At 39.7% G+C, this 23,534-nt stretch overlaps 1 protein-coding gene across 1 annotated transcript; it reads left to right on the top strand.

Moving 5' to 3' along the window:
* Positions 1-21,936: 21,936 nt before the first annotated feature.
* Positions 21,937-22,755, top strand: LOC147465472 (uncharacterized). Its single transcript, XM_086491274.1, has 2 exons — positions 21,937-22,475; positions 22,596-22,755. The coding sequence occupies exons 1-2, from the start codon at positions 21,937-21,939 to the stop codon at positions 22,753-22,755; spliced, it is 699 nt and encodes a 232-aa protein (XP_086347400.1).
* The last annotated feature ends 779 nt before the right edge of the window (positions 22,756-23,534 follow it).

Genomic DNA, 23,534 nt, shown 5'->3' on the forward strand with positions numbered 1-23,534 from the left:
AAATGGACTAAGGGACTAAATAACACCATTTTAGATCATTTGGAAAAATCTTGATTCCCAAATGCTACATTGGCTTATTAGGATCATGCTATTCTACTATGTTTAGACTCAATTTTTCCTAAATCTAGATAAAATGTCATGATTCTAGCACCCAAATTTGACTTTTCTATTTTAGCTTTTATAAGAAGACTTTTGATATATATTTTTGCAAAAGGATTTGTATCAAAGAAACTCTTAAAAAAAATATCAAAGCTCAAAAGACGGATTCTACTAAGCAACACCTATATTGATTATTCCAACCAAAAATATAATATCTAGACACAAACAGCACCAACGACTCTTATCATAAAATTGATCACCCTAATCTCAAGTACAAAAAATAGCTAGTCCCCATTTTAAAACACTCTCAAGTATCAACTAGAGTATAGTATGCACAACACCTAAATTAACATTTGATAGTTAAAAAGCCCAAAGAATAATATGGACTAGCCTATGACTCGAAGACCATAATTTTTCATTGATGGCACCTATAGTGTCATTTAGTGTCAAATAATATATGTTTGTGCCAAAGAATTTATATTAACATGCCACATTCTCATCAATACATGCATTAAAACTTCAACAAACCTTGTGGATATGGCCTCTCAAAACTTCAAGACATGCTTTAAAACTTGTAGAGGTAGTGTTTTAAAAAACCATTGATGCGACTAATAAGCGGCTGATTGCACCAACTATGGGTTGTGCACAAAGATTTCCAGCAAATTATTTTATAAAATTTATACTCTTTATTTCATGTACAACAAAGTACTATGTGAAAGAATTATAGTATCACCAAGATAGAGGGTGGTCAACAAACACCATTTTAGTGGCAGTATCAATTGTCAACATCATTTTAAAAGTTTTTATCACCTCAAATAAAACATGTACTAAGAAGAAAGTGATGGGAGAATCAAACAATTATATAATCAATACTTAAGTGAGAGATTTCTCCTCAGAGAGATAGATAGATAGATTGATTGAATTATCTTCCACGGAGGTCATATATGACCTATAGGACCAGAACAAAACAGTACAAAGGATTCCGTTTGATACATATCAGCTAGCTAAGGCCTGAGTCCTGAACAAAAATCTAAGATGAGGTAGGTGAGGAGGGGGGGGGCGGTTTGGGATCTTGGATGATGGCTTTGCCTCCTCGGTAAACTGCCCATTTCCCTGCTGTGTGCGCTTCTCGCATCTTTTGGAGTTCGGCCTTCTTTTGTTTGAGAGAGAGAGAGAGAGAGAGAGAGAGAGAGAGAGAGAGAGAGAGAGAGAGTTTATTACAACAACTATGGGTTGTGCACAAATAGTTTTAACACCTCATTTTTAAAATTATCCTCTTTATTTCATGTACAATAAAGTACTAGGTGCAAGAAGTATAAAAACTCCAAGATAGAGGGTGTTCAACAAACACCATTTTGGTAGCACTATCAATTGTCAACATCTTTTTGGTAGTTTTCATCACCTCAAATAAAGCAAGTACTATGAAGAAAATGATGGGAGCATCAAAAAAATTATATTATCAATGTTACTTAAGTGAGAGATGTCGCTTCACATAGGATTCACTTCATCAATCCAAAATTTTATGGTTTTTTGAAGCTATTTTTTAATTGAGATTTTTTCTTTTGTTTTAAAGAAGTTGGTAGCTTATTAAACCCTTGTTCCACTTTGAATGAGATACATGATGTAATATGAAACAAAACTCTCCTAATTTATGACATTATAATAGCAAATCATTGTTACACTTTGAATGAGATACTTGATGTAATATGAGACAAAACTCTCCTAATTTATGACATCAGAATAGAAAAACTATTTTCAAGACACGCCAGGGAATGACTTCAATAAATCACTAACAGAAAGCTTAGTATCTTTGAGCTAATAGAGGATACCCTCTAGTGAGTTCTCATTAGAGCACCTTTTTGTCTTATAGCCTCAATCTCATAGGGTTATGCTACCATATGGTGTGTATATGTTGTCTCCCTATGGACCTATGATCATAAGGTTCTATGATTCTAGATTACATAAATGCTTTGTAAAATTCCGAAATAGTTTTTTGTTCATTGAAAGTCTAAGATCCTCATTTACCTCTATCAATAGATGGAGCCTAAGTGTGGCCTAAGAGAGTTATGCCTTTGTTTCTAGTTTGTAATTAAGAGGCTTCTGGTTTTCATTAAGTAGCTTACAGATAGCCTCCCATGATATTAAGGCTAAAGTGTTCTAATTATAAGACACACAAAGTAAGTGATTTTTGGAATAATGTAAGTCACTTTATGGCCTTATGGTCATACAGTGCTAATGCCATAGATGTAAATTACATCACTTTCTATGACTATAGTTAATAAAATGTCTTGTAAAAGTTAATATAGCAATCTTTGGACTTAAAATCATCGAGTTTTTTGTGGATAAACTAGTGTGGACATATGTAGGATCATACACTGCCAATAGTATGGCTTCATATGGTTACACTTTGTTAAAGTGTGGCCAAAGAACAGACGGATCTCTGTGACCCAAAGGCCATAAGGTTCTATTTCTAAATAACATAAAGGCACTTTAAGAATGTCCAAAAGAATTTTATTTATCCTAAAAGGCCCATGCTTTTTATTGAAGCTATCTATATAGGGATCCTAAGTGCCTCGTTAAAAACCTTAGGATCTAAGGACACTTATTCTTAGCCACAATCAGTATATCTTGTGAAATAACATTAGCAAACGTATTGCTTTAGGTTCACGGGATATTGATCCCCTAAGCTCATAACATAGCATATTGCCTTATGGCCATGTAGATTTTCCTTGATGGTGCAATGGATACAAATTGAAAAACAACAAACATTTGAATATGTCAATAAACTAAAATTGAGCATTTGGAACATCAAAGTCAAAAGTTACATATAACATTGAAAGACAAATTTGTATAAGCACTCTAAAAATACATGATGAGAATTTTGACTCCATAATATTACAAAAATCTACATGATCATCTCCTCAATGGAGATCTATTTGAGATTATATTGAATCTTTAACTGTTTTATATAATTCTTGGCCTCATGTACTTTGATAGCAGGCTCCTTGTATCTCAATTTTTGAGCAAGCATAATTGCTTCGATACCTTTTAAGGTTGATAAAAGTTTCGTACCCTTTGAAAGCCTCACTTTTTCTCGATCAATCATAGGGTTTTCTTGTCATGACTTCAAGTGGACATTCCACTATTGCTAGATTTTGCACCTTTTTCATCGTTGAGAGGACGGAAAGCTTCTGATAGTCCGCGTGTGGAGTAGGTTTTCCCTAGAAAAACCAAGTTTTTCTCTTGCCACTTTGCAACAACCTTGTGAACATGATTATAAAGTTCATGTCGTTACACTATGGGTGCTTGTCCATATAAATAAGAGCTTGTAATTGTGTGAATGTCATTGACATAATGAAGAGCTTGAATATATGGCAGCAAATCCCCAAGGGGGATATTATCCTCCTCATCAACATTGAATGATGGTGGAAAAATACAATTCAATACAAGATTTGCACATCCCTTTAATGGTGCATCATCTACAAGAAGCATTCTTTTTAGATCAATCCCAAATTTTGTTGATGCAATAGCCAACCGTTTGAAAACCGTTTCTACTCCTAGATTATCTGGGTGAGTGATTCTTGATTCTTCACATGATTGACATTGGCTTTGTTCCCAAATCATAAAGAATGGAAACTTTTCTCCAGCCTCCTTCTCAAGAATCTTGACGATGCCCATTGCATGTGTATCATTAGCAGCTGGCCATATCCCAACAATGTAGAGTCTTTAAAATCTTAATTCATCCTAGTCGTAAAACAATATACTCATGTGAAACTTTAAGGTTTTTATTTTTTTGGACTTTGCCAGCATTTTCTAAAAAGCAATCCACCCAAGCTCACTATTATAGTTAGAATTGGTCTCTCATTGGATAAAAGGTCCAAATCACCATGAACCCGAGTTCCAAGATCTTGAGCTACTTAAATGTTCAGGATGGATTCTTCTTCAAATTTTGACCTTGTATATTTTTTGGAAATTACATCAGCTTCTACTCCCATACCATTACTCTTCAAATTCTTTTCCAATGGCTATAATGGTTGACCTTCATGAACTTGTAGATTCTTGTCAACTTCTTCAAGAACTCTCTGGCTGCTATGGAGATCCATAGAATCTTCTACTTCCATAGCATCACTCTTCAAAATAATGAGAGATCCTATGGCCTTGGGGCCATAGGGTACCAATGTACAAGCTCAAGGGCCATATGCTTTCCTCTATTTCAATGAGAGATCCTATGGTTCTAGGGCCAAAGGACTCCCGAGATGCCCATGTAGGTGCCATTGAACATTCTAAATTCTCATTTATAAATTCTACATTGAACCTAGGTCACTCTCTAGCCCTAGATCCATATGTTTCCCTCTATTCTAATGAGCGATCATATGGGCCTATGTCATAGGGTGCCAATGCATAAGGTCTAGTGCCATAGGTTTCCCTATATTTTAACAAGAGATCCTATTGCCCTAGGGCCATCGGGCTACCATAGTGCCCATGTAGGTTCCCTTGAATGGTCTAAATTATCCTTGAGAGATTTTACATTGACACACATGCCACACTATCCTAGGGCCATAGGATGTCCTCTATATTAACTTTCGTTCTTGGAATAAAACCATGTTGCAATTGAAGAATTAGGTCTTCACATAAACCAGCAAACAAATGTTTTATAAACCATGTGCGCTTTGATACTTGATGTTCATTATCTAGGCAAGTATTTGGCATATCTAACAAATGTTGAATATACATTTAATATAGCTATTTGCAAAATAGAGATAATTATTTGAAATGCATACACCATTAATTCACAATATAATTTAAGATGATTATAAATTATCTATTCACACTCTCATTCTATAATTTTGTAGCCAAAAAAACTTAGGGCTTTTTAGCTCATTTTACTCTCACAAGAATATTAAAACCTTAATCACAAGCAAGGGAATCTATGTCCCTATGGTATGTGACCCCTATGATTCCAAGTCAATAAGTTGACATATCTTCTTCCATAAGTTTGGTATAGAATCAGCACATTATGACCCTACAATCTTTAACAAGATAGTTAGGCCAAAGGATAAATTTTTGGAGACTCTAAAATAGTTTTTAAGTGAGCTAGAATGACCACCCTATGGTCTAAAGGCCATAGGGTGTCATGTGATATGCTAAATATGTCTCCATAGAGAGCCAAGTGATTTTCACCTTATGGCCCTAAGGTCATAGGATATCCCAAATGGCCATGTGCCCTTGTAGAGATTCTATGTCATCACCCTATGGTCTTAAGGATGTAGGGAGATTCAAATTATTTTGGGGGATCCTATGGACCTAAGTCCATAAGGGGACATGTCTACAAAGAACTCTATGATCCTCAAGTCATAGGGTTCTCTAACCAAACCCATAGCTTTATTTGACACACTATAAATGGATTATAATAAACATCTTATATTCACTTAGCTTTACTGTAGTACATAATATATCTTATAACCATATATATGTAGGGTGCTATTTGCCTCAATACATTTATTATAAACAAACTCAAACTCACAAGTTGACATTTTTCAAATAGATTGAGAAAAAGAAAAAATCAAATATCGATGTTTTGAGCAACATGGGTGGATTTGAAATGGGAAAAATAAGATAAAATGATAAATGTAATAATCTAAGAATCAATGATGTAATATCATGGGTCGCTAGCTTAACCTGTTTCCGTTAGGCTTTCTAGAATGGCATCAACACTTGCATCCAATGGTTCTTCAATTTATTCTTCCTTTGACTCCTTGGGATTGACAATCTCTATGGTATCTACACTTACCCACCTTCAAAGATCAAGATCTTCATCCACTGTGGAATGACAAAGAGCATCTAATTGTGTCATTTGATCATCAGTATAGGCAACTGATATTACCTTTCTCTGTTGTTGAAGTGCCTCTTTAGTCCCATAGCCTAATGAGAAGATGTCTATACTTGATCACTTTCTTTGACACAAATGCATTTGATTGCACGCCACACAAAAAAGTCTTTGGCCATGGTCACAACATCATACTTGTCGTCGTTGATGCAGAGAGAATACATTGGCTCCAACAATGACTCTTTACCATTGGAGTAGTTGGTGTATTTCTCTCCTTGACTAAAGAATTCCCAAACGCCAAAAAGTACTTCACAAAGAGCACATGTTTAGATGATATCTGATGTTATTAAGGAGCTCAAAGGTAGAACATGCATTTCATACAATCTAGCTTTTTAAAAATTGCCTTCTCTAGGGAGGTAGTATGTTGATACTTGACTAAGTCACCAATTACAAACTCTGATGGTTAATGTGCCACATTACATGCTCCATCAATTACTTTAGCAAATTGGAAAGCACTCCAACCACTAGATATAAGAATTTTTTGTGTTGTATCTATGATACAAACAGCACCAGAAATTGTAGAGATATTCTCACTACAAAGAAACTCAACGCCTTCCAAATTCTTTCCAACGCACTTGATTTTCCATCGTAAAGTGAACTAAAAAGTAGAAGTTCCATTCATTTGTGAGCTTGTTGAGTGGAGGACCACACTTATATATTTTTGCTCACACTCATGTTTTTGTAAACACTTATTGTAATAAATGTCTTTCCGACATTTCATTTTCTTCATGGAGCCGATTCATTGTAATTAGCGGGACTCAATTGAGTTTCCAGCTTGTATTCCCCAAGTAGTTTCACCTGCTTATGTAATTAGATTAGAGATGATTTCACACCTCCAAGGCTGAGGTATAAGAGCCAATTTTTGTAAACCTAAAGAAAACAAATTTGAATCAATAATCAAGGTGAGTTTTTGAGCGCCGTGACTGTGTCTGAGAGTGAGAGAGAGAGAGCGAGAGAGAGAGAGAGAGAGAGAGAGAGAGTCTATCCTCCTGCTACATGAGCTACGGAGTCGCCATTGGAGAAACAACACCACCATTGTGTTAGCAATAGCAAGAGCTACGCACCGATACCAAGCGTGCGCGCTTTTGGCTTCTACGCGAGGTGAGCTCCCACGAGCTTCTATGTGAGTTTTCTCCCTACCTGTGTGTCGGAATTGAGCATGCCATATATCTATAGAACCGCAGCGAGTAGAGATACACATTAGTACCATCGGAGTCGAGATTCGGTCACTTGTATTTTTCGCTCTGTTTTCATACGCGTTTACCGCACGGAGTGGTTATACAGGTTGAGATTGTATTCTAGATTCATAGGGTATTGTCCTTACCTAGTGTAGAGACCCCCCTTTGAGTTTAAGGCTGATTCGATGACTCTAGATCGTGTTTCGGATAGCATTTGTTCAAAGTACGGATTTCAGTCACTTGTGTATTTGAGAACTTAGATTTGATTTCCTTGGAGGTGATTGTCGTTAGAAGGTCGAGTAGGTGATTTGACACTCATCTATTTGTTTCCATGCGCCTGCGGGTCAAGCTCTATCCTCGTCTGACATTCTTGTTTGTCGGTTGAGTTCTCGCTATCATAGCCACCGCTAGCGGCGTAACCGCCACAGCATTTGCAACCGCTGCCGGGGACGAGAGCCCTAAGTAGGTGACCTTAGACTAATCCTACAAGGTGATTTGTTTTGTTACTTTGTATATTTTAGTTAGAAAGGTCTAGGAGTGGTGGACTCTGAGGATCTTTGAGAGGTACTAGGAAACTTGTGGTATTCATGGGTCTTTCGTGTTTGACAGTTTTTAAGTTTAGATTAGATTGATTTTTGTTGGTGTTGAGTGGTTGTTGAGATTGAGGTATTTACTAGTTCGTGTGTGGCAGTGAATCTCTTTATACTCACAATTGCAAAAACCCATTTTATGATTAGAAGTAGCTTAGGTAGGACTTGATTTGATCCTAATCTAGAGCTATCAATCAGTGATTTATTTGCTTGATGTGTTTGTTTGCATGTTAGATCACTAAACCGTTGATTTGGTAGTGAAACTTGCATAAACAAAGTTCAGAGAAATTTTCTGTGAGACTGAGTGTTGCTAAGCACTTAGGAGAGCTCTTGGAAGAGTTCTGTGTTCAAAAACTAGAATTCTGCAACTTTAGACATCATACGCGGATGATGTCTTAGGGGCTAAACAGAGACCAAAACAAAAAAATTGACATTACCAGAGTGTTCAGAAGGGTGATTATACCATAAGATCAACTTAAAACAAGGGCTTTAACAACCCTAGAAACTCAAAATACCAAGTCAGAGTGCAAAAAAACGCAAAGAATAGGGAAAATTGATTCAGAGCTCATTTTTGCATTCAGACTTGATAAACACTTAAAACTCAAAGATAAACACTTGGAGAAGCTTAAAATTCAAAACTGGCAAAATCTGGGACAATAGACATCATACGCATATAATGTCTTTTGGCACTTGCTGAAGTGATTTTTCAAATTTGACTTGACAACATTGTTACAAACACTGTGAAAAGCTTAAATATTGAATCTTGACCAAAATTGAGCAAAAAGACATCATACGCATATGATGTCTCTAACCTAATTTTGGACATATTTTGATATTTTGCTAACACAGATCCTTTGTACTAGTTGTCTGGGACTTGTATTTCAAGTTTCATGTCATTTGGATCACATCTGACCTCAAGTAAGTCAGAAATCGGAAAATTGCTTTTCACTTGCTTATGTAATTAGATTAGAGATGTTTTCACACCTCCAAGGCTGAGGTATAAGAGCCAATTTTTGTAAACCTAAAGAAAACAATTTTGAATCATTAATCAAGGTGAGTTTTTGAGCGCCATGACTGTGTCTGAGAGAGTGAGAGAGAGAGAGAGAGAGAGAGAGAGAGAGTCTATCCTCTTGCTACGCGAGCTACGGAGCCGCCATTGGAGAAGCGACACCGCCATTGTGTTACCAACGGCGAGAGCTACGCACCGATACCAAGTGTGCACGCTTTTGGCTTCTACGCAAGGTGAGCTCCCGTGAGCTTCTATGTGAGTTTTCTCCCTAACTGTGTGTCGGAATTGAGCGTGCCATATATTTATAGAACTACAGCGAGTAGAGCTACACATTAGTACCATCGGAGTCGAGATTCGGTCACCTGTAATCTTCATACGCGTTTACCGCACGGAGTGGTTATACAGGTTGAGATTGTATTCTAGATTCATAGGGTATTGTCCTTACCTAGTGTAGAGACCCCCCTTTGAGTTTAAGGCTGATTCGATGACTCTAGATCGTGTTTCGGATAGCATTTGTTCAAAGTACGGATTTCAGTCACTTGTGTATTTGAGAACTTAGATTTGATTTCCTTGGAGGTGATTGTCGTTAGAAGGTCGAGTAGGTGATTTGACACTCATCTATTTGTTTCCATGCGCCTGCGGGTCAAGCTCTATCCTCGTCTGACATTCTTGTTTGTCGGTTGAGTTCTCGCTATCATAGCCACCGCTAGCGGCGTAACCGCCACAGCATTTGCAACCGCTGCCGGGGACGAGAGCCCTAAGTAGGTGACCTTAGACTAATCCTACAAGGTGATTTGTTTTGTTACTTTGTATATTTTAGTTAGAAAGGTCTAGGAGTGGTGGACTCTGAGGATCTTTGAGAGGTACTAGGAAACTTGTGGTATTCATGGGTCTTTCGTGTTTGACAGTTTTTAAGTTTAGATTAGATTGATTTTTGTTGGTGTTGAGTGGTTGTTGAGATTGAGGTATTTACTAGTTCGTGTGTGGCAGTGAATCTCTTTATACTCACAATTGCAAAAACCCATTTTATGATTAGAAGTAGCTTAGGTAGGACTTGATTTGATCCTAATCTAGAGCTATCAATCAGTGATTTATTTGCTTGATGTGTTTGTTTGCATGTTAGATCACTAAACCGTTGATTTGGTAGTGAAACTTGCATAAACAAAGTTCAGAGAAATTTTCTGTGAGACTGAGTGTTGCTGAGCACTTAGGAGAGCTCTTGGAAGAGTTCTATGTTGAAAAATCAGAATTTTGCAACTTTAGACATCATATGCGTATGATGTCTTAGGGACTAAACAGAGACCAAAACAAAAAATTTGACATTACCAAAGTGTTCAGAAGGGGGGTTATACCCTAAGATCAACTTAAAACAAGGGCTTTAACAACCCTAGAAACTCAAAATACCAAGTCAGAGTGCAAAAAAACACAAATAATAGGAAATTTTGATTCAAAGCTCATTTTTGCATTGGGACTTGATAAAAACACTTGAAACTCAAAGATAAACACTTGGAGAAGCTTAAAATTCAAAACTGGAAAAATCTGGGACAAAAGACATCATATGCATATAATGTCTTTTGGCACTTGCTGAAGTGATTTTTCGAATTTGACTTGACAACATTGTTACAAACACTTATGATACTTGAACTTAAACGAAAGAGAAAACATGGCAGCAGGACCATCAAACCCTTCGGCCACAATGAAGCTATTGTTCATCAAGTATCAGTATGACAACAAGCAAGGTGCCAAGATCTACAAAGATGGTATGGATCGCTACTGTGTGAAAACAGAAGATAGACCAAGTGAATTCAAGGACTTAGTGTCTGTGAGCTATAGCGGAGATAGGTACCTAGATGACAAAGGTATCATGCACTTGGTAGTCCTGAATCCTAACATTATGGAAAAGTGGGGATTGATGGGCACAAAAGCCAAAGTAGATGAAGAACCCGAAGAGAAAACAACAGGTGTAGAGAGGACTCATGTAGCTGAATCTTTCAGTCCACCTCATTATTCTATGCCAAGCCCCATGGGAACATTACATTCCAGAGAATCAATGGCTACAAATCGGGGTTTTGTGGTTCCTATATCTACACATACTACAGTAGGTCCAACATTTGGAGCAACACCATCACATTTGCCTCCTAGTAGTAGATTCGTGGCAAGGGAGCCAACTAGAGCAGCCCATGAAGTCCATGACGCAAGAGAAAGTTTCAGTTAAGATACAGGAGCAATGAGATTGGTGGCAGACAATAGACGCATGAGACTATCTCAAGTGGCCAAGTGTATGCAGAAGAAGTATAGTGGCTCAGGAGATCCGTATGCACATGTCTCACTCTTTGAGCAAGTCTTAAGAGCTAAGCAGATAACAAATTTCCACACACAATACGAAGGATTTGGTCTTACTTTAGAAGGTCCGGCATTGACATGGTTTCAACCACTGAATGGCGGAGGTTTCCATGACATTGACCATTTGCTGCGAGAGTTTGTCGAGGAATTTTTTAAAAGAGGGATCAAACACAACACGGTATCCCAAATATATGCTTTCAAACAGAAGGAGCAAGAAAAGGTGAAGGAAGCTTCGCTTTGCTTCAAACAATACATAGAGAGATGTCCAGTACGGGAATGACCGCAAGATGACAGACTATCTGTCCTCTTTATAGAAGGGCTGAGAAATGACACTCTCAAGAAAGACTTGCACCTGAAAGCTTGTACAAGTTTTGAGCAAGTGACCAGAGAAGCATTGTACTTAGTGGATAACTATGCGGTTTCTGGAGAGGTGACAACGGATACGGATGTCGCATCCAGTAGCTCATCATCCGCTCAGACCACCACTAAGAAGAATGTCCAAACAACAACAGTGCCGAACATGGAACAAATGATAGAGGATGCTATAAGGAGATTACCACCATACCCTAAACCAATGCCAAAACTAATGAAATGGTGTGCGATTGAACAAAAATGTACAAATCACTCAACAGAGGAGTGCTATTACAACAAGGGTTATGTGAAGGAGCATCAGTATGCGCCTCCAGCTCAAATAGCACCACCTCAGGTACATCCAGTACCTTGATACCCAACGGGAAACGTACCAGGACCTATGGGGATAGAAAGACCACAGCCGGTATTGGGGCAAGTATTGGGGCAACAACCACCTTTACCAGGAGCGAGACGAGTGGGCATTAGATATGCACCCACCCTAGAGAATCAGGAAGAACAAGCTTTAGTGCCTGTTCAGACTTATTATGAAGATTCCGGTGCACTCATGGCTCCTACTGTGTATTACCCACCTGAAGAACCAAAACAACCAGAACCTTGGAGCATGGTGGGAAATGTTGGACCACCAACAGCCGCACATGCCTCAAATGAAGAGAGGTATAGCTTGGACGCAAGAATACTTATGTTCATAGCTCATGGAGGGTTGTCAGCTTATCCACAAAGGGCAAATCAAGGGACACAAAGACCTGCATTAGGACCCTGTTATAAGTGTGGAGGTGACCATTTGATGAATGTTTGTCCACACACATAGATCATTAGAATACATGCATATTGCACAGAGTGTGGTGTCACTCACTTCATTGAGGATTGTTCAAAGAATCCCAACAAAGTGCAAAAGACAACATTGAACATGCTAGAGTCGATTCCTACTAGCAGTGGGTCTGAAAATGAAACTCTGATACCAACACAAGTTGTTACTAGAGCTCAAGCGAAGAAAACCACTAGAGAAACAGAGAATGGAAAGTCAGAGACTGAATTGGCTAGTCAAGGACGATGAAGCCATAGAAACACATGGAAAGCTAGGAAAGCACGCATGAAACTGAAAAAAGAACAGCAAGACACGATTCTAGATGAGGAATTAAAACAAACAAAAGACAGATTAGAGAAACTTGAGAGTCAAAATGGTATACGGGAAATGGACTCTGAAAAGTCGAAATTGAAGAGCGTCAAAGAGACATCGAGCGTGAGCTCAGGGGGATCAGTGTTAGTCGACAAAGTACACGAACCATTGGATGCACTGATGAGAGCTTACGAAGCGAGATTAAAGAGCAAACAAACACAAGAACAACGGTGGTTGACTTATCCAAATGCGGAATTGGAAAAGCAGAGACTCGAAATGTGTCAGAGAATGATCAAGACTGCACAAGCCTTGTTAGAACCACCTAGAGAACCAATGAATTGTGGAGCGGAAAACCCAATTCATCAAGAGACTATCCTCTCATGGGTAGTTGAAAAGCCTAACAGTGCACAAAAGCCTGAAAAAATGCACGGGGATGAACGTATAGTGATGAACACAACACATCAAGAAATAGAGAGTTTTCATCCTGTGATACAGAGGTCTTACGGAAGAGATGAGGATTACAATGAGTTTTGGAAACAAGTGAGAGAGGAAACTTTGCAAACGAGCTGAGTTGTCAAGCTAATCAGACTAACGGGGAAAAGGACATCAGGAATCCTCCCATAGAGGAATTTGAGACAGGATCTCAAGTGGACTTAGATCTGCATTCTTACTGGGGAGATGGAGGCTCTACTAGAACACTAGAGACTAAACCTCATTCATTGAATACCTTACCTTCATACTTAGGAGAATACGAAGGAAAATCTGAGATTAGAGTGCTTCCCTCATGAGGAATCTCTTCAGAAAAAGTTATGGATTGATAGAGATTTTGTCAACACCACTGACATGCACTATCACCCTAGCTGAGCTTTTGAGACTACGACCAAACATGTGGGCAACTGTAGAAAAATGCTTGGAGAAATTTGGGATAAAAGACCCAACTGCAAAATTGCAAGAGGGCATACGAGAGCTGAGTAAGCCACAAAAAAATGCTAAGCATGTACCTTTGAACAAGGTCGGAGAGTATTGCGAAGGCGAAGAGGGGAATACAACCTTACCAGTTGAATTCCAGGGAGTTAACACGATGGCAATACTTGACAGCGGGGCTGGGGTAGCCATTGCTACGAAAGAAATCTAGAAAAAATGGGGAAAACCGGCGATAAGAAAAACGAGGTTGAAACTCCAACTAGAGGACGGACATATGGAGAGACCTTTGGGACTATTAGAGAAAGTCGTAGTGACTTCTTGCGGAATTGAGTACGAGCATACCTTTGATATTGTTGACTTTGGCAAGGAGAATAACTATGATATTATACTTGGAACACCGTTCATGAGACAGTTGAAAATGGTCCAGGATTGGGGTTACGACCACATATACTTGAGACATAGGAAAACCACTACTCGTGTGAACCTAAAAGACCATAGCTACAAGGATGTGAACCGAACACCAGTTGAAGAGTTCGATTCAGCTACTTTGACAGGATCAGAGTTTCCAGCTTGGTTAGGCAAACCCAAAGAGTTATGGATGTGTGGAGCTTCGAATTGTGGAAGTCTGAAGCGCAAAGAATGTGTTTTAGAAAGGGCAATTGAAGACAAAACTTATATAGGTGAACCCTTTCCAGAGGATGCACTTGAACCATTAGAATGGACACACATTCTAGCAACCCTAGATGTTTGTGCAATTGAAGATGGTCCCACAACAAAGTTATGTGATAAAGATGGATATGATGTGGTTCCGTACTTCATGATGAGAGTTGTACAGACAGAAGCGCGAGATTACGCTTTAATAGGAAATAACCTCTATAAGAGAGGAAAGGACAACCAGCTTAGGATATGCGCATCAGAGTCAGAGTATGTGATAATCCTAGAGCAAGCTCATGGAGGAGTAGGTGGAGGCCATTTCTCTAGTGATAAGACAGCAAAAATTTTCTTCGCTGCAGGAATATGGTGGCCGACATTACACATGGACGCTGAGGAATATGTAAAACGATGTGATGACTGTCAGCGGACAAAAGTACCACTAAAGAGAGATGATATGCCTCTTAGATCAATGATGGGAGCAAGAGCCTTTGCAAAATGGGGGATTGATTATGTTGGACCTATCTCACCTCCTGCATAAAGGACTCATGCACAATACATCATTGTGGCGACGGACTATCTAACAAAGTGGGTTGAGGCAAAAGCAACTCAAAAAGCAGATGCCAGGACCACGGCACAATTTCTGTATGAATACGTCTTTGTACAATATGGATTACCGATAGAAATTGTGAGTGATCGAGGCACACACTTCATAAATGAAGTGATAGAGATCCTTCTAGACGAATTCATGGTAATACATTGCAAATCAACTCCGTATCATCCACAAGCCAATGGACAAGTTGAAGCGACGAACAAAACCATATGCACGGTCCTTACAAATATTGTATCTGCGTCGAGAATTGATTGGGACCACAAATTGCATTCGACATTATGGGCGTATAGGGTAGCATGTAAAACATCCATAGGAACGACCCCATATAACATGGTTTTCGGTTTGAATGCTATTTTGCCAATAGAATTTTTAATTCCAACGTTGAGAGTAGCTAAGGAATTAGAGTGGACAGGACATGAGCTTTTAGATAGAATAGACGACCTTGAAAAGCTAGATGAGCTTCGCTTAAAAGCCGTGGCTTCAATCTACGCTCAGAAAAGGCGACAAAAAGAGTTCTTTGATAAGCATGTGCAAACTAAAGAGTTTAAGATTGGGGACTTTGTCCTAGTATACACTCTAAAACAGCATGCAAAAAAGCTTAAAAAGCAAGGGATGGGACCTCTTGTGATTAAAGATCTATCACCAAGCGGGACCGTCAAGCTTGCTACATTAGACGCAGAAGAAATGCAAAACTGGATTAGCGGATGCAGATTGAAGAAGTATCTTTTTCCACTAACCCAAGAGATGCTTCTCAAAATACATCAAGATAAGTTGCGACTTCAGAAAAAGAAAAAGATTGTTGAGGAAGCGCAAGCGGAGGCAAAAGAAAGAATGGAGAAAAGAAGACTACTGCGTCAGAGACAGCGCAATGAAGGAGCCTTACAAATAAACGCAATCAGTGTTTCTGAAATGGGTGAAGACAAAGTAGAACCCATCATCAAGGTCATAGTGGGCACAAACCAAGTTAAAGCCAGAGCACTATTGGATTCAGGAGCACAAGCTAACCTGCTTTCAGTCAGCTTGTACAAGCAATTGAAACATGACACTAAGCTGCAAACTACCAAACAAGAGTTGAAGAGTTATTCAGAACACTCAATTAAAGCAATCGGATGCACAGTACTACAAGTACAGATAAATCAATATTTGTATCCACATATGTTTTATGTGGTTGAAGACAAAGCTACGCAGCATCCGTTGTTGCTAGGACAACCATGGCAAAAGCAGTACAATGTGATAATTAATTGGAGCTCTAATTCAGTTAACATCAAATATGAGGAGGAAAGTCAATCAATTATGTTCTCCAAAGCAACCGTGCAGGTGCAAGCCGAAGAATCCAATGACAAGGGTAAACGACCTAAAGAGATTAAGAAGGAGCAATGGCAACCAAAAGCCACTTCTACAAAACCGGAATGCTCCTCAAAGAAGAAATCTCAGACATGGGTAAAGAAGACAGAAAATAAAACCACATCTCAACCTTGGATAAAGACAAACCCAAAGTTGGTATGGAGGCCAACGAAGGTTGTGCCAGAGAGAACAAAGGTGGAAAACAAAGTCTTCAACACCAGACAACAGAGTGATTTCAGACAGTCAAATTCAGTGAAGCAGATCTGGATTCCAAAGAAGTTGATGATAGCACAAAGCCATAGCAAGGAAATTTGGATTCCAAAGATTTGTAAGCAGAAATTCCCTTCAGTACAATCAATAGAGAATCCTAAGTACTCAAGGACAGAGACATCACAACCAAAAGTCAAGCAAATTTGGGTAGCAAAAAAATATCGCAAGCACAGGCAAATCGGAAGCAAATTTGGATTACCAAAAAGGATAACAATGTAAAGAAGAATCCAGATACTAATTCTACTACAAAAGTGCTACAGACAACCTAAATATTGCCTAAAATCCTGACAATCAAACAAAGAGTGACAGTATTGGAAATATTGCTATTTCATCGCTCTACAATTGAATTGACCAAGCAATGCTTCACCCTCAGACACTTCATAGTCATCCGGGAGGACTCAGACTAGGAGGGGGGGAGGTATACAGGAACTACAAGCAATAAGGACAAAAAGAAAAAGAAAATGGTATTACAAGGGCAGTGTCTTACATGATTTCGAATTTTTATGTTTGATTGCAGATATTGATAATATCTATGTCCTTATATACTTTGTTTTGTAATAATAAGAGATCAAATGATGAATTTGAGTCTCTAAGTTTGTAAATACAACTAAATATGCATGTTTTCGGAGCCAAAAAGTGAAAAAAAGTGGTAATCCAAGCCGAGAAACCACAAATAAGTGTATATACATATACACAGGGTTACCAGCTAATTATTGTGTATTTTTGGAATGTTTTGGCTTCAATTTGCTATTTTCCTTTATTTTTTAGGATTTTCTTAATAAAAGTAAAAGAAAAATAAAAAAGCAGGTGAAACGAGACCAACAAAAGAAAAGAATAGATGGTGATGATCCTAATGACAAGGAAAACCCATGGTAAAAATTGGGTACAATTCGGGAAAAGTTGCGAAAAGCCCGAAATGGCAGAATTTTGGCAAAGTGGACAGATTTCTCAGAAACAGGTCAAACGGAGTCCAAATTGAGAAATTTCAAATCCTAAAGTGCATTTCACGACAAGATAAGAGCACATGTTAAATTTGGTAACAAGTGAACCGGGCACTCCAAAGTTAAGTATTTTTTACTTCACTTACAAGCTCATTTGCAGTATTACCCACTTGGAGAGAGCAAAGAGCACACAGGAGCATCCGACCTTCTACAGCCTTCTACAACTGCTACAAGATCTCACAGGACTCTAGATATGAGAGGTAGCTGACTCGTTTCCATAATCTTTTGATGCTTACCACTAACTTTTGTCGTGAAAACTAACCAAAACAAAGAAACAAGAGCAAACGGGGAAAGGGGTAGAATGCTAGGTAGAGGCACAACCGCCTAACCAAACCATGCAAGAACCAATAGGTGGCTTACCCTAGTGTAGAAGATGAGCTCCTAACTCTCAAAGCTCGAGAAAGACCAGCTAGAAAAACCCTAGGTCAATAGAGCCTGCAAAGCGGCAAACAGGAAAAAGTTGTCGAAATGACACAAAACTTCACAAGAAGCTTAACAACATCGAGGACATTGCAACCATGGAGTATCTCCAGGTTTGGACCACCAAAAGTGGGTCAAAAAAATTGATTCGGTGATAGACACACAAAGCGTCATTTTGGCATAACGGCCAAAATTGACGACCAATGGCCATGAAACTTCACAAGCAGCTTCAAATAGCCATCAATGACACATGTGTACAAGCAAAACCCAAGAGAAAGCCATTTCACTTACCAATGGTGAAAAAGACGCTTTCGGGCAACCAAATGGCTAAAGGTGGAAAAGAAGGAACCAAAGTGAAGTCCAACCACATAGACGACTTCCCAACACCTCAAATGAGCTTGGGATGCAACTCTCGAGGAGAAAGATCGAGGAAAATCAACTCCAACACCAAAAGACGACTTCGGCGACTGAAATGCCTACAAAGGGGGCTTCTAACTAAACTAATGATTTTTAAGGTTGAAAACTAGTTAGCAAGGCTTAGGGCACTAGCACAAACCATGCTTTGCACAAAAAACACTTTTTATCAAGAAGAGACATCATACGCATATGATGTCTCACTGCATGATTTTCACATTATCTTGAACACATGAATGCATAGCCTCTTTCTATATGCTAACAACATCAAATGTACAAAGTATCATGAGATTTGGAGTTGAAAAACCACTTGGAAACTAAAAGGACGCAAAGTAGGTCATAAAACCGATTTATGGCCCTAAATTTGCCAAAATAGCTCCAAACTCAATGAAACATTGTAGGATTGTTGTTCAACACATGCACAAGCTATCTGGAACCAAAAAGTACCATTTTGGCCAAAAAGACATCATACGCGTATGATGTCACTTTGCACATACAGAGCCAAAACTGATCATTTCTCATCATATATCCATTATATATATCAAATACGTGCCCCATATGAATTTTGGTACCATTTGGTCAAGGGGATCACTCCATTATCCCAATTAGCGGAAAATCCTCTATTTAAAGCTTAATTTTGCCAAAATTCATCATACTCAACTTCAAGTCAAGATTTGAGTACACACAGTCCTTTACTATCATATGAGGAGCCCACAGAATCAATCTCATGCAAAAATGACACAAAAGACATCATACGTGTATGATGTCTCCAGAGCCAATTTTGGTCCAAACTATACCCAAATTTCATAAAATCATTGTCTAAGCCTATATAAAGCCAAATCCAAGCTTACAATGCAAAATGATTCAATTTTGACCAAAAAGACATCATACGCGTATGATGTCTCCCTACTTGATTTTTGCATTTCAAAGTTGCAACTACCACACATAAGTGATCCATTTGAGAGCAAACCACCAAGTTTCATCCAATTTGGATCACAAAATCCAATTCCCTCTCAATATCTTGCAAAGAGCCTGACCAGGACTAAAATGGCCATAACTTGACCAAATGGGACCCAAATTCAAATCGAGGCATATAGAATGGATGTATGCACTATCAGCTACAAGCACAACCAATATCAAGCCATTTTGACACAAAGACATCATACGCATATGATGTCTCCAGCATGATTTTGTACCCAAATTGCACATTTTTTCACATGCATTGCATCCTTAGGCCCTGAATAGCTTATGTTTCAACTTTTAAGTCATTTGGATAGTTAAAAGCTTAATTTCGGCTTTCAGTACTGAAAAAGACGCTAACTTCTGAAATTGGAGTTACAGGATCCATGGATTCAGGGAAGTCGTCAGCAAAGAGAAAGAGACCGACACTCAAACAAGCAATAGCAGAAGCCGAGCCATTTTCGATTCCCCTAGAGACTCTCAAGCCCACAAAGACTTGGGTAGAAGAAGAAGTGTTAGAAGAACAGGGGATAAAGACATACCAAGGTACTTTCAGAGACCCACGTGGACAAACAGTGGATATCCCAATGATTCCCCAAGAACTGGTGGACTACAGCAGAACAGAGGAGATAAGAAGATACCTGGAAAGGGAAAATCTCCACAGTTTTTTCACTTCCAGACCATCAAGAGTAGACACTCAAAGAGTGTATGAGTTGGCAACCACCATACAGAAAAACGGAAAGGCTACACTCACAGCCTTGGACGGGGAAAAGGTTGAAGTGGTTATCACTCCTCAGCTCATTGCAGATGCTTTGAGGCTGCACAACAAAGGATGCTCAGGCAAAGAAAGACGGGAAGCCATAGAAGTGTATGGGCCAAAGAAGAAAAATGCCACCTATGAAGACATGGCAGATCCGAGAGCGGCAAAGCTTTGCTGGCTCTACAACCAGTTTTTACACATATGCAGCAAAAGGCCACAGAAGTATACCACACCACTACATGTCGTTGCCACAACAATCACTTGGGCAATAAAGAGCAACCTCGCGAAGGAAGTCAATTATGCTCAGCATATCCATGAGCAAGTAATTGCTTTGCAGAATGAGAAGCCAAAGTACATTGGAGGAGCCGAAGTGTTGATTAAGATAGCTTATGAAGCTATCGGAGCAAGGGACCAGTGGCCAAAGGCTCCCTCGTAAAACCAATGGCTAAAAGAGATAGATGAAGGTGAAGGCCAGCCAGAGGTCACAAAGAGAGTGTCAACAAGGGCAAGGCGGAAACTAGAAATTTTTTTCGAGCCAGAAGAAGAAGAAGACGAGCCCCTCAAGAAGAAGACCAAGAAGAAACCCGCTCCAAATCAAACTAATAGCGAGAAAGCCACCAGAATGGAGAGGCTGATTGAACAGTTTAGAGCCGAGCAAGCTTTAAAAGGAGATTTTGAGGAAAAGTTGGTACCAGACCCAACAAAAGTCGGAGCCAGCTCAACAAGACCAAATATTGATCAGTACGATCCGCTTATGAAGAATCAGAAGCTATCTTGGAGCAGCAACTAGTAGAGACATACACTGAAGCAGAAGTTCAGCACCTTAAAGCTGAATTAAAAAGAGGTGACAAGGGCAAGGGCAAGGGCAAGGAAGAGGATCCAAGTCCTAAAGGAAAGGAAAAGATAGTGGAGGAGACGACTACTGAAGTTGAGGTGGATGTGATAGAAAATCTCGAAATACAGCAAGAGGAGAAGACAATGGATCCAGTTCAAGAGAAGAAAGAGCAATATGATGCTCTAATAGACACAGGATATACTCAAGAAGAGGCCCTCAAGGTTGTGTATGGCATTGCCTTAGCACAAGAAGAACGGAGAGGAACAGAGAGGAGGACCAAGAATAGATTAGACAGAGAGCAGAGGTTAGTACATGAGAAGGCAAAGGATGAGTTGAAGCTAAAGGAGACGGTAGTAGAAAGAGCAGTTGAGCTTGAGGATGAGGATGAAAGAGATATCCAGAAAGTGTATCAACTATTGCAGCAGATCAAAGCCCGATCAAATACAATGAGGGACAGCAAAGAAGAAGTGGAAAAGAGAAGATGAGCTGGAAACAAAATATGAGAGTGCACTAAAAGAATTAGAGTACCTCAAGGCATCTCTCTTGGAAGCAGAAAATGAAAGAGATGGACTAATCCTCCAACTTGCTGATGCTTCAAGAGAGGTGGCCAGTGCACAAGAAGCCAAAGAAAGAATTGAAGATGAATTGGAAGCTACAAAGGACGAGCTCATTGAGCTACGAGAAAGGATGGAGCTGCAGGAGAGAACCATCCCAAGGCTTAGATCCACACCAAGAGCTAGTAGAGCAGGAGTAGAGCCAGAGGGAGCAATAGTCCCCGTTCTGGAAGGTCAAGTCTCGAGCTTTCAAAGAGAATTGCGGCTAGAGAAAGTGCAGAGATTGCACATTACGGAGGGCTCATTGGCTACAGAAGAACGACTTACATCAGAGAACCAAGCACTGAGAGCGGAGAATGAGGCCCTTCGAAAACAGCTCCAAGATCCGCAAGACAAAATGATAAAAGATACAGAGGTTCAACAAGAAGAAACTGGCGGGGCAGCCGTGGAGCTACCAAAGACTCGGGAAGCCACAACTATTGAAGATCCAACCCCAGCACAAGAAGAGGCTACAACATCAAGACTTACCGAGGAGGAGGAAAAAAGATTGCACGAGCAGATAGAGCAGGCAACAGAGGAGAGTGCAAAGGCGGCCATGGAGTGGGAAAGAAGACTCATGTTCTCCATCGGACTTCAAGGGTTGGATACTAAGGTGCTGCAAGAACAGTGGATGCAACCTACATTGCCCCTTCCTCTACTAAAGTTTGAAGTGTTGAAAACAAAGAAAAGGCTAGAAGAGGAGCAGTATGTCGCGCTATACGAAGGAGACATCACAAAAGAGGAGGAATCAAAGAAGATAGTAGACTCGCAGCAAAGATGGAGGAAAGGGTGGTTGACAAAGTACCCAACCTACCTAATCTATTTGGTGGAGGCACCCAAGGAAGTTAGAGAAGATGCAACATTTTGTCCAGTGCCACGAGTCAGGAGTTGGCAAGAGCATGGCAGAATCACAGCAAAGAAGCCAAATTGGCTTAATTACCCTAGGATGCCAGGATCGAAGGTGGGAGAGAGAATAAGTAAGGCCTACATGGTGAAAACCCTAACGGGCACCATTAAGCTCTTTACTGGCTCTCCTGACCTTTCGTGTCAAATGCTCAAAAAGATTTGCAGAAAATTATTGGCTTGCATTGAAGTGTTCGCGCCGGATAAAGCTACCAGCTCAACATTGTTGTCAACGGCCGACACAGTGACATATATGATGTATGATCTAGCCTTGCAGCCATCTCCAAACGTATTACACCTCTTTTATCATAGAATCGTGTTTATGCCGAGCTTCCACATGCAGGCCTTTGAGGAGGCATTCTACACTGGTTTCTTTACTCATGAAAGTAAGATATTCGGCCCTACACTGACCATTGGAAACCTGAGATACAAGTCACATCTTCAGATGTTGAAATCGATGGGACTCCACTAAAGACAAAGCAAGGATGTCATGTCAGGGACGACATGAACGCGGAGGGGGGGAGTGTTGAGTGGAGGACCACATCTATAAATTTTTTCTCACACTCATGTTTTTGTAAACACTTATTGTAATAAATGTCTTTCCGACAGTCCATTTTTTTATGGAGCCGATTCATTGTAATTAGCGGGACTCAATTGAGTTTCTAGCTTGTATTCCCCAAGTAGTTTCACATGCTTATGTATTTAGATTAGAGATGTTTTCACACCTCCAAGGCTGAGGTATAAGAGCCAGTTTTTGTAAACCTAAGAAAACAAATTTTGACTCATTAATCAAGGTGAGTTTATGAGCGTCGTGACTGTTTCTGAGAGAGAGAGAGAGAGAGAGAGAGAGAGAGAGAGAGAGTCTATCCTCTTGCTATGCGAGCTACGGAGCCGCCATTGGAGAAGCGACACCGCCATTGTGTTAGCAATGGTGAGAGCTACACACCGATACCAAGCGTGCGCACATTCGGCTTCTACGCGAGGTGAGCTCCCATGAGCTTCTATGTGAGTTTTCTCCCTACCTGTGTGTCGGAATTGAGCGTGTCATATATCTATAGAACCACAGCGAGTAGAGCTACACATTAGTACCATCGGAGTCGAGATTCGGTCACCTATATTTTTCCGCATGTCTTCATACACGTTTACCGCACGGAGTGGTTACAGGTTGAGATTGTATTGTAGATTCATAGGGTATTGTCCTTACCTAGTGTAGAGACCCCCCTTTGAGTTTGAGGCTAATTCGATGACTCT

The sequence above is a fragment of the Adiantum capillus-veneris genome, chromosome 1 (assembly GCF_014529385.1).
Source record: "Adiantum capillus-veneris isolate H3 chromosome 1, ASM1452938v2, whole genome shotgun sequence".
Lineage (NCBI taxonomy): Eukaryota > Viridiplantae > Streptophyta > Polypodiopsida > Polypodiales > Pteridaceae > Adiantum > Adiantum capillus-veneris.

Excerpts from the sequence above, each read along its gene's own strand:
- LOC147465472 (XM_086491274.1), top strand. The coding sequence starts at position 21,937 with ATGGAGTGGGAAAGAAGACTCATGTTCTCCATCGGACTTCAAGGGTTG. Across the intron at positions 22,476-22,595 it reads TTATTGGCTTGCATTGAAGT|AATCGTGTTTATGCCGAGCT; the intron begins GTTCGCGCCGGA and ends CTTTTATCATAG.